Source organism: Tenrec ecaudatus, chromosome 9 (assembly GCF_050624435.1).
Source record: "Tenrec ecaudatus isolate mTenEca1 chromosome 9, mTenEca1.hap1, whole genome shotgun sequence".
NCBI lineage: Eukaryota > Metazoa > Chordata > Mammalia > Afrosoricida > Tenrecidae > Tenrec > Tenrec ecaudatus.
The window spans coordinates 111314810-111327100 of NC_134538.1; the positions used below are offsets into that span (position 1 = coordinate 111314810).

The window sequence follows — 12291 nt, forward strand, 5'->3', positions numbered from 1 at the left end:
AGATTCTAAGCAATGAAATAAAATAACAGCAACAGTAAATTTAATCACTCTAACCTTAACTCACCTGGGAAAGGTTTTTGAATGATTTACATAGTTTGAAGTTTGATCCCAGCACAGTTTATAACAGATGTCTAAGATCATGTGTGGGTAAATTAAAAGGTAATGATTACACATCATTTTGTAGATGACCTGGTAGGTGTAAAGACAATGAAGAGCCTTGGTAATATATTCAGAAATGAGAAACACATACCCATCTGGTAGTCCTAGGGAGCAGTATTATTTTCATATTAGAAAGGAAAAAAGAAACAGACTGTCTTGTAAATACTCAAATATCAGTATGTTTTCTTTGAGTAAATATCTTAAATACCTTCAAAATACTTTACCTGAGGAGCCCTGGTGGTATAATGATTACAGGTTGAGCTGCTAACGAGAGGCTGGCATTTCAAAACCACCAGCCAATCTGGGAGAAAGAGGTGGCTTTCTACTCCTGTAAAGAGTGTCCATTCCTGCAGCCTCTGAAACCCACAGGGCAGTGCAACTCTGTCCTGCAGGGCAGCTTTGAGTCCGAGTGGACTCGATGGCAGTGAGTTTGGTTTGGGGTTTTACCTGATGGTTAAAGCATGAGCTCTACTTGTTAAGTGAGATTTCTTTCTTAGCAATCTGCTATCTCACTAACACTGGATAATAATTAATTACTGAGTTATTCATCAACTAAAATTCCATGTTTTAAGTACATCCTCCCAGATAAATATACTGTGAACTACTAGGTATAGCTTGGGGAAGATATGTTTGCCAAGATTCCCGATAGGTTGAGCACTGAGTTGTTAATATATATATTTTAATACTTTTATTGGGTGCTCTTACATCTCTTATCACAATCCCTACATTCATCAAGTGAGTGAAGCACATTTGCACATCTGCCACCACCATCATTTTCAAAGCATTCTCCTCCTACTTGAGCCCCTAATTTCAGCTTCCCATTTCTTCCTCCTCCCTCTCCCCCTTCCCTCATGAACACTTGAAAAGTTATAGATTATTATTTTCATAGAGTTTTAATATTCTGACCAGCGACTATCTGGCTTTTATTTGTATCATAAAATATTTAGCCACTTTATAGTTTCTGCATGGTTCATGCTGACATTTTCATTTGAAGAAGGCGAGTTGTGAACTTTGGAAAACGGGAAGATTAAAATCCTCCACTTAATTTTGGAATGTTCGCTTTTAAAATTGAATTGTGTAATAAAACCCAAGAGATGTGTGCTTTTTTAAATATGAAAGTTCAGAGCAAAAAACATTGGTGTAACTTTTCTAGATAATCAAGAGTTTTAGAATATGCATATGCTTTTTGCTCTAGTTTAAACGTTAAGGGCTACTCTTAATTGATTGAGTAAGCAGTTTAAAAATCTGCTGCTAGTCAGCTGGGCAGATGACAAAGAATGATTTTATTTTCCCTTGCCTTTTGACCTTCAAGCTCTGCCTAATTCGTATCTCAGAAAGCCAAAGAATCATTTTGGTCTCTTGGCTTTATTTATTTTTTGACCAGCCCTTTTACTTATTTCCACTCCCCAGTGTGCAGAAACCATGTCTGAGTGCTCGTCAGGTGATGCAGACGAAATAAAAGGAGACAGGATGAAAATAATAGGGCTTTAAACCTGATACTGTGATGCTCCGTTGTGTCACACAAGTCTCTCACATAACGTACTACTCTACGTGCCATCTGCGGGCACTGGTTCAAGTCTATTTCATGCACCAGTGTATTACAACTCTTATCTTCACTTTATCAATTAGAAAACTGAGCTTACAAGGGTTAAGCAACTGGCCTAACATTTTAGCAGAGAACTGGGATTTGAGCCAAGCAGAAAAGAGCATGCAATCCCTCCAGTAGAGTGATAGCTGGATACTGACCATCAACTCTTTTTGCTGTAACTTCTGATTTGTTAGGGAAGTGAGATGTTCAGAGAACTGAGAGCAAGTGGTGTGTTGGGGGAAGATGTGCTACTTCCAAACACATAGAATGTGTGCGCTGTTATTGTTGTTTTTCAGGTTTGCCTATTACTACAGTGGGATTGGTGCTGGTGTGCTTGTGGCTGCCTACTTTCAGGTTTCATTTTGGTGCCTGGCAGCTGGAAGACAAGTATATAAAATTAGAAAACAATTTTTCCATGCTATTATGCGACAGGAGATAGGCTGGTTTGATGTGCATGATGTTGGGGAACTCAACACCCGCCTCATAGAGTAAGTACCTTGTTTTATGTTTAACTCACTTGTGGTTCTTACAAAATGAAGCAATATGTCGTCAGATCTCTTGAAAGATTTTAGTAGATTACTCAGAAGTAATTCTGAGAGCAAATGCCTTCTGAGCATCAACTGTGTCTTATAGATCTGTTTGTTCCTGATTCCCTGGCAGAGCACGAGGGGACTTGCATGACTGGCTATGAATGAGGGAGTAGACGTAAACTCAAAGAGATTCTCCAAGAATGTGCAATAGAAAAACCACATGAGAGTTCTGAAGTTTCTAAAGTGGACACTTTTTATGTACACTTCTGCCCATTCTCCTGGGCCTTGTGGACTGCAGATCACTGTTCTTAATGACAACTATCCTACTGGAAACTTGCATTCTGCCAAACAAAATAAGCACGAGAGAGCCTGTGTACACAGAAATAAACTAGGCTTCCAAAAGTTTATGGGGGAAATTCCATTATCTCTTAAAACTCCTTTTTTTTCCATGAATTTTTTGAAGTCCTCTGGTACTGCATCCAAAAGGGGATGGGGGTGGGGGTGGGGGACACTAGACTCAGGAGAAAACGGTTTACAATTCTAGCATTTATTTCTAACTCTTTTCTTTTAGTGATGTCTCCAAAATTAATGATGGAATTGGTGATAAAATCGGAATGTTCTTTCAGTCGATATCAGCTTTCCTCACCGGTTTCATCGTAGGATTTACACGCGGTTGGGAGCTGACCCTGGTCATTTTGGCCATCAGTCCTGTTCTGGGGCTGTCGGCTGCTATCTGGGCAAAGGTAGGTAAGGCCTGTGGAGCGAGGTTGTAAAACATTTTCCATTATAAGTGAAAGAAAGTTTTAAAAGATTCCCAGGATGTGGTACTGATACTTTATTTGGTTCAAATGTCCTGTTCAAAATCTGAGGGCTGTCACAGACTCAGCCTTCTTGAGTCCTACCTTGGTCAGGACTCCATGTTGGTGCTGGTCACATGGTTACTTGGGAAAAGGATGAGAAAAATAGAAATGGCTTTCACCTCATCTCTTGCCCTCCGTAAAAAAAAAAAAAAAGCAACCTGCTAAAGACATGTTGAATTCTGAAGAGTTATGTTCTCAAGTGGACAAGGCCAAAATCACGAAGGGTTCAAATCCAGTTACAACATTGAGTACCATGCTCCTGGGTACCTTTCATTTAACATTGGTAAATTTAAAATGTTTTGAACTTTTAGGTTTTGCTTAGTTTGTAGTTAATTATACAGTGTGTCAGTATTGCAAATGGCACCAGGCTTATCCATATTTAAACATATTATTATAAAAAACAGATTTAAGAAAATAAACATACTTTCAAGCCCCACATCCATGCAGACCCAACCAGAGGGCAAAGGCAGTAGACGTGGCCCTTCCTCTGCACACACCACTCTGATCGACATTGTAAAACTAACACTGTCTTTCCAGGTGCTCGAGGAAAGCTATCTCAGTAGGTACGCTTTGTTAGGATTTGATACAATTTAGAGAAGGCAATGAATTTGTGTAGCAGAATGATATAAAGAAAAGACTCAAAAAACCAAAACCAGCCCAACTTACTGCCCTTGAGGGGATTCCAATGCCTAGTGACCTTACAGGACAGGGTAGAACTGCCCATGGGGGATTCCGAGACAGCACTTTTTACAGGACCACAAAGCCTTGTATTTCTTCCTTGGACCACTGGTGGCTGGATGTCTCAAACTGTTGACCTCGTGGCCAACAACCCAATGTGTTACTCCTGTTCCACTAGGGCTCCTTAAGGAAAGATCTTCGAAATCCCAGGCTGGGATAGAATAAATAAGCTTTAAGTATCCAAGAAGGCAGCCAGTGGCACAATGGTTAAGTGCTTGGCTCCTAACCAGAAGATTAGAGAGTCGAACCTACCCAGTGACTCTGTGGAAGAAATGCCCTGGTCATTGTTCCCATAAAGATTAAAGTCTAGGAAACCCTACAGGGCAGTTCTACTTTGTTACATAGGATCACTACAACTCAAAAACAACTTGGCCGCACACATCAAAAAGTATCTAAATAATTTTACAAATTTTACCCTATAGAATAAATGATATTGTACTGTTGTGAATAGTAACCACCAATTACTGAACATCTATAATATCAGACAAATAGGTCAATTTTCTTTGTTTGAGATGAACTTATTTAGACTCCAAATTCATCTCAAGAACCTAGAAGGATTTTGTTTGTCTGTTTTTGTTTGTAAAGAAACATAGATTACATAGCCCATTGGAAGAAATGAAAAAAAGAAAAATATTCTATAAAGCCTTTCATATAAGGCTGAGCATGATACTGGGATATGAGGAAAGGAAAAGGAAATAGAGGAGAGAACTAGGAGGCAAAGGGCATTCATATAGGTCTAAGTAAAGGCTTGTACATATGTAAATATATATGAGGATGGGGAAATAGATCTATGTGCATATATTTATAGGTTTAATATTAAGGTAGCAGATGGACATTGGGCCTCCACTCAAGTACTCCCTCAATGCAAGAATATTTTGTTCTATTAAACTGTCATTCTATGATGCTTACCTTCCCGACACGATCGCTGAAAACAAAGCAGGTGCATAAGCAAAAGTGGTGAAGAAAACTGATGGAGCCCGGCTATCAAAAGATATAGCATCTGGGGTCTTAAAGACTTGAAGGTAAACAAGCCCTATCTAGCTCAGAAGCAACAAAGCCCACATGGAAGAAGCACAACAGCCTATGTGATCACGAGGTGCCGAAGGGATCAGTATCAGGCATCAAAGAACAAAAAAATCAAATCATTGTGAGTGAGGGGGAGTGCAGATTGGAGACCCAAGACCCATCTGTAGGCAACTGGACATCCCTTACAGAAGGGTCATGGGGAGGAGATGAGCCAGTCAGTGCAATCTAGCAACAATGAAACATTTAACTTTCCTCTAGTTCTTAAATGAGTCCTCCCTGCGCATTATCATGATCCCAATTCTACCTTACAAATCTGGCTAGACCAGAGGATGTACACTGGTACAGATAGGAACTGGAAACACGGGGAATCCAGGACAGATGACCCCTTCAGGACCAGTGCTGAGAGTGGCGATACTGAGAAGGTGGAGGGAGGGTGAGGTGGAAAGGGGGAACTGATTACAAGTATCTACAAATAACCTCCTCCATGGGGGATGGACGACAGAGAAATGGGTGAAGAGAGACATTGGACAGTGTAAGATAGGACAAAATAACAATAATTTATAAATGATCAAGGGTTCATGAGGGAGGGGGCGCAGGGAGGGAGGGGAAAACATGAGCTGATACCAAGGGCTCAAGCAGAAAGCAAATGTTTTGAGAATGATAATGGCAACAAATGTACAAATGTGCTTGACACAATGGATGGATGTATGGATTGTAATAAGAATGGTACAAGCCCCCAATAAAATGATTTAAAAAAAACAAACAAACCTTCGTATATGTGGTACTGTTTCTCCCTCCCATCCCACCGCCCTTCCCCCTCCAAAGCCCATCACTCCTCTCTTCTGTACCTGTCCCCTGCCCCTGGCCTAGTCATTGTCATCAAAGTCTTGTCTCTTGGTGTACAAGCCATATTTATGTCATTTTCTGTAGGTGTAAGTAATTTGGAATTCTACAAACGGAGAAACCAAAGTTCCAAGGATTGTTAGTTAATTGGTACTTAGGGTAACATAGGGTTTACATCATATTTTAATCGTATCTTTGATTAAAATACCTGGCAATGGGTTCTCCAATTAATGATTTTTCTAGTGACTAGAAATAAAGAAGCTAAGCAGCAAATTCCTCATTTCAATACATGTTGAAATATATTGACCTCCATTCTAGTTAATGTGGGAAAACAGCCCATAGTTAATCTTTAATTATTCATTACTTTGGCTACTATTTATTTAGTTAAAAGATTGAAGGGGGGAAAAAAGGCCCCAGGGTATCTTCTGTCTGCAAACCTGTTTTGACCTTCTAATGGCTGTAAACTTTTAAGTATGATTTCAGACAATTCTTTTAAATCTTCCGATTGTCTACCCCATTATAAAATGTGGCTTTTGGAAGTATCTTTGTCTCCACCAGTGTGAGGCTCTTCTTTAGAAACACAGGACTGAACAGCAGGAGCGAGAAAAAGGGACCCACTCATAGAAAAAAGTCTGCTCCTGGCAGCCCTGGAATTACACAAAGGCTCTGACGCTTAAACCGCTCTCGAGGCCAGGCGTTTACAAACGTAATAGTAGTTACCAACTTCAAGGAAGAGGAGGGACAGGAGGATTACCAGTGATGGAAATGAGAAAAGTCCCAGAGATTCAGGTGGGGTTGCCCAGCCAATTAAAATTGCTGTCTGTAAGAGGTACACAAAAGTAGAATGCTCTCCTGGAAACCTTGGACCCAGTTGTACTTCCAAATAATAAAGCCCGAGATGGGTGGACCAGATGTTTCTGCAGAGATGCTAAAGTATGGCTTGTAATGTCGCATGAAGATGTGGAGTGAACTCATCATTTCAGCAAGTAGGAGAATAACAATCCCAAGGACCATTCACTGGCAAGGAGTGAAATGACTGCTGTGGGAATTCATTTTGTTCATGATGAACATACATGCCATCTGCAGCCTGATTTTCAGGGCTTTTCTGAACCCTTCAAAAGTAATACCTGAAACCTTGGCACATCCGAGTCTACGAGAAGAAGAACTCAAAGCACCTGGCAGCGAGAGCTGCCGAGACCCTTTCAGCCAAATTTTAGAAATCCAGATCTCCTCCAGCTTCGTTGTGGAAGGCCATAACTGAACCAGCCTGAACAGGTTTGAAGCCCTGGAATTTAAAGAGAATGGAACTTCTGTGTGTGTACAAGTCCCAGCACTGTTACTTCCACAGATGAAACACTCAGGAACTACATCGATGAATCAGAGAGCATCCGTGCAGCAAAGACCCCGGCAGCTCTGCGGGCGTTTGTTCAGGAGCTGCTTCCTCTGCAGGCGGAACCTTCGTGAAGTCCGGTCGCCACACGGTGCTTGGCTGCTGCGTTCCTCTGTCTAGCATGTGGACACTTTTGAATCCTTGATAGCATGCTATCGTAAGAAAACTGGTTATAATTGGAGTGTCATACATGATTGACATCGTTTCTGGAATTTGCAATCTCCCATATAGTTGTATTTGTATTTAGATGAGAATCCATTGGGTACTCAAGTGACAAATAAAAATTTTAATTAGTTTATATCTCAGTCTAAAAAGAATTTAAGGTGGTTTAAAGAAATGAAAGCATGTATAAATCTGTGTCCCCACTTGAGTGCTTGCTCATTCTGTGTGTGTGTGTGTGTGTGTGTGTGTGTTCAGCAAGGTATCAAAACCAAAGACCAAGTAAAGAGGTTGTTCTACAGATACACTAACATCCTGGTAGTCATGTGTATTTTTTTAAAGTAACATATTAAAAATTTTAAATGATCGTAAATTTAATTTTTTAACAGATACTATCTTCATTCACCGATAAAGAACTGCTGGCTTACGCTAAAGCTGGAGCAGTGGCTGAAGAAGTTTTAGCCGCAGTCCGCACGGTGATTGCGTTCGGAGGACAAAAGAAAGAACTGGAGAGGTTGGAGGCTCTTTTTCACGTGCATAGAAATGTTGAATGATAGATTCGCTGATACATTCCATGCATCTCAGTGTCAGGGATAGGAATATTCTCCAGGATGCAGGCTTCCCTCCGTAGTTTAATGGATCTGTTATCCCCCACTACTCCTGCCTGTGCATTCAGTCCTAGCGTGTGTGCCATTCTGGAGAAGTGATTCTGGTTGTACTTGTCTCAGAGGATATTTAAGGGGCTCCTAGATGGATAGGAACAATCACAAACCACCAGTTTACTAAGGCTGAGACACATTTTAGAGTTTTAATAATCTTTCTCACCCAATTCTTAATTCTCTAAGATGGAATGAGTATAAAGTTTATGGGTGTATTCTAATGGGGGTTGAGTTTCTGCTCTTGCTTAGGCCACCAATCAGTAGAAACATGCATTGTAGTTGGGCAGATAAAAATATAACCATAATGCATATTCATACAAAGTCCAAAATTATTTTTATTATGTGTTGTGTGATATTTTGAGTATGAGATTTCTGAGTTGATGGATGGTAGCTGCATTAAAATGTATAATATTTGCCAGATCCTTTGGATTCTGAACAGCAGTAGAGTTTTAAAACATGGCGTATATATTGTGATAATATTCTAAGAAGTATATAACTATGAATATTTCTGTTCATATATGAAAGTTGAAGGGAAAGTAAACTATATTGCTTGGGATGGTATATTAGGTGGTAAGATAAACCACCGATATATTTGGTGGCAAACTGTAGAGCAAAGGACATTTTGATGACATGTAAAACAATTGGAGGGATGAGGCCTTGTATAGCTAAAGAAGTGGGACATAGCAGGAAGCTTTCTATGGTTTGGGAGGTCTCTGTTTCTTGGCCTTAGTTGTGCTTACAGGGGTGTTACTCTTTCATTATTCTTTAGCCTGTACAAATGTGTTTATGGTGTTCTTTTAACCGTATGCTATATTTCACATGGACGAAAATGTCCTCTGGGAATAATTGGTTATGTTTAAGTATCATTATTCAAAGGAAAGTATTGATGCTCTAGAGCAATGTTTCTTAGGTTTTGTTCTTTTGTCTTAAAATATGTACAATCATTAAGTGAGAAATCTTGCTTAGTGATCATGTACACACAATCCAATAAAGCATCTGCTGTAATCTGATTAAATGCCAACAAGAGGAGGGGTAGGGCACAGACAGTCAAGCAAAAACCTCAGCCATCATGTGGGATCTATACTATTTGAGGAATAAAGGACTCTACGAAAAGACAAGAAGGGGTTTTATTTAGAGGTTATTCGGGAAAGTTCTCGCTAGTAAGTTGAGATCTGAGCAAAGATCAGAGTGAAGTTTTAAAATTAGGATGCCTTGTCAGTTCCTCAGTAAAAAAGTGGATCAGAAATAGAATATGTCTATTAGCATAGGGAGCAAATCAGAAAGCTTATCTGCTGCTTCCTAGTTTCTCAGCAGGGGCTACATCTCCCCTCTTGAACCCAAAACCTCAGCGCCAAGCCTCATATGCACTTGGGCTCTGAGTATGCGCTCCTCTGAGGTGTCAGGTGGCACAGAGGTTAGACATTGGGATGACAACCATAAGGCTGTGGGTCCAAACCCTTCTGTCACTCCTTTCAATAAAGATAAGGCCGTCTGCTCCCATAAACATCTATAGTCTTGTAAATTCTAAGGAGCAGCCCTACTCTACCCTATAGGATTGCTATGAGATAGAAATTCCTTGACAGGAGTAGGTTTAGTGAGATGAATTATAGAAGGAACTCTCGTGGCACAGAAGTTAAAGAGCTCAGTTGATAACTAGAGGTCAGCGGTTCAAAACCCCCAGCTGCTCACTGGGAGAAAGATGTCACAGTTGTCATGTCTTACTCTATATAGGTATGGAAACCATATGGGGCAATTCTATACTGTCCTATAGACTTACTATGAGTCAGAATCAACTCAATAGTGGTGAAAGTGAACTATGGAACTATTTCTTCCCAAAGATGAGAATTTCACATTAAAAATGGGGCCTAAAGAGAAAGAAAGAGTGAGAGAGAGAGACAGACCTAACCCAGTGATAACACTAGGATTTCTGGTAAGAGAAATGGGAAAAAAAAATCAATGAGATACACGTCCAAATTTAGTAGTTAGAAAACGATCAGCGGAGTAAATAAATAAATGGAAGAAATTACAGAGGAACAAACATTAAGAGCAAGTAGGGTTAGAAAGTTGATGATTGACAAATCTATAAACTAATCCTTGGGAAAAAAATATAAAATAAACAAGTATGAGGGGGTTGTGGAAAAATGGAATTAAGATAATGGAATTTTCCCATGAGCTTTTTGAAGCCCCTGTGGTTACAAATTTAATCTTATTATGTTTTTTTAAACATAGTTTTCTTGATGAACAGTCCAGTGTGAAGCTATAATTCATTGCGGTTTTGATTTGCATTTCAAAATGCCTGTATAAAAGTACTGTTGCTTTCTCCTCCCTCCCTATCCTTTTTCTTTCATTTATTTTTTCTGGTGTCTAACTCGTATTCTTTCATGTTGTTGCTTCTTTCTATGCTAATGTTTCCTCTGGCTGCATGGGACATCTTATCAATGAAATGATTTCTGCAGTAGTCTGGGTAAGCGCGAACTAAAGAGAGGAGATAAAAGGACGCGAGTCATAAATGCTAAAGTCCATTAAATGTAATCATGTATAATTTATGGCTAGTAATTCATTTCTCCTCTCTGATAAATTATTTATAAAGGAGGCAGTACTTATTAACCATTGAAACATGTTTCGCAAAAATGATTGGGTTGTTGAAATACTAAAACTGGCAAATGGGGGATTTACAGTGTTACTAGAGGAAAAGCTCTAAAATGTATCAATATTTGATCATGGTAATGTGATCTTTCTGAGCAAGGTTGTCATTATAAGTTTCGTGGGGCTGCTATTATAAATGTATAACATAACGAGCTTTCAAAAGCTGTCGTTCAGGAAAGAGTTGGTGCTCTTATCTGGGCACTGCTTGAATTCTGCCACATGAGTACACTACAAATTAATAGAATAAATTCACCAAAGAAAAGAAATGAATTTCTCTAATACTTATAGTCATGAATTGTATGGACCGAAGACATCAAAATAGGAACTATACATGTGTGCTAGTCTGGGTAGACTAGAAAAGCAAATTCATAGACACTCAAGTGTATAAGAAAGAGGTTTATATACAAGAGCAGTTGAGTATTTGAGAAAACATCCTAGGCCAGTCCAAAGCAAGTCCCTAAGGCCAATATCAGCCCATATGTCCGACACCAATCTATAAAGTCCTCTTCAGACTCACAAAACACATGCAATGATGCTGGACGCAGGAAGATCACACGCCAGTGGGTGGGAAGTCTTGTGGATCCAGTGGCGTTGTTAGGATCTCAGCGCTGGCAGGGGTCTGCACATGGCTTCTCCAAGTCCAGTGCTCTGGCTGCATCAGGGTAGGTCCATGTGGCTTCTCCTCAGGGATGTCTTGCAGAGATTAAGCAGAGAGAGGGTTTCCAAGGGAGTGGCAGAGAAAGAAGGTGTCTCCTGCCTCAAGGAGGAAAATGCAGGAGTTCCCAGAATCCTCAGGAGAAGGCCTTGCCCACATAGAGGCCTCATTGGCTATGACCCAATTGACAGACTAGACCCCACGTCGTCACTCTTAATCCTCTCAAGTCCCAAATTGACACCAGATTATGTAACTACCACAGCATGTAAGTCATTATTCCATTTCAATATTTAATTATGAGCTCCTTCTTTCAACAAACAATGTCCTAGATATTGTAGGGAGTAGTGATTAAAAGGATAAAGGCTATCTTATAATCTATTCTACTCCTCTAATAATTTTACTTTTGTTCAGTATTTGAAGAGATCTTTCCTTTTCATCTGAGCCCATTAATTTATCTCTACATCTCTTCAAGCAGAATATTCTGCTGATTAAATTACAGTTAACTTAATCAGCAACTCCTTTAACTTCGATGGCAGAAGTTAGCTATTCTCAAGGGGTTAAAAGCACTTTAATTCACATTGGAAATAAGCATTACTTTGTTAGAACTGAGCTAGGAAGCTTTTCCTTGGATTATAGCATGGATTTAGCTTGCATGCCTGCTTTTTCTGCTTTTTGTGAAATTCATTGTATTTGTTCTAAGAATGGATATTCTCCAAGTTTGGGTAAAAGACAGCATAGCCTCGTGCTATGAGTGGGTCACAGATATTAGATGTGCTTTTTGAGCCGCTCTGCTTTGAGGTGGCTGGGAAATCTGAAGGTGATTGGAACTGCCAAGCCAGCGTTCCTTACTTCCACAATGAGCAGCTATGACATGAATAATGTTGGGAAGCCTTGACAGAGGGGATGATCTATAAGCCATGCGTAGAAGAGTGAAGGAATGAGGACACTGAGAAATGATGATGGATTATTATATTTTCAGCCAAATAGTTATTTTAGGTCACAGGTTTATTAAATGGCCCATGGAAGTAAGATAATGCT

At 39.8% G+C, this 12291-nt stretch overlaps 1 protein-coding gene across 2 annotated transcripts in view; it reads left to right on the top strand.

Annotated features, from left to right (window-relative positions):
* The window catches only part of ABCB1 (ATP binding cassette subfamily B member 1), a 96156-nt gene that overhangs the window by 32122 nt on the left and 51743 nt on the right, over positions 1 to 12291 (top strand). For both annotated transcript variants that reach the window (XM_075558459.1, XM_075558458.1), the window contains exons 6-8: positions 2044 to 2235; positions 2849 to 3020; positions 7683 to 7807. In XM_075558459.1, the coding sequence (XP_075414574.1) occupies positions 2044 to 2235; positions 2849 to 3020; positions 7683 to 7807 (489 nt within the window). The remainder of the gene's footprint in view (positions 1 to 2043; positions 2236 to 2848; positions 3021 to 7682; positions 7808 to 12291) is intronic.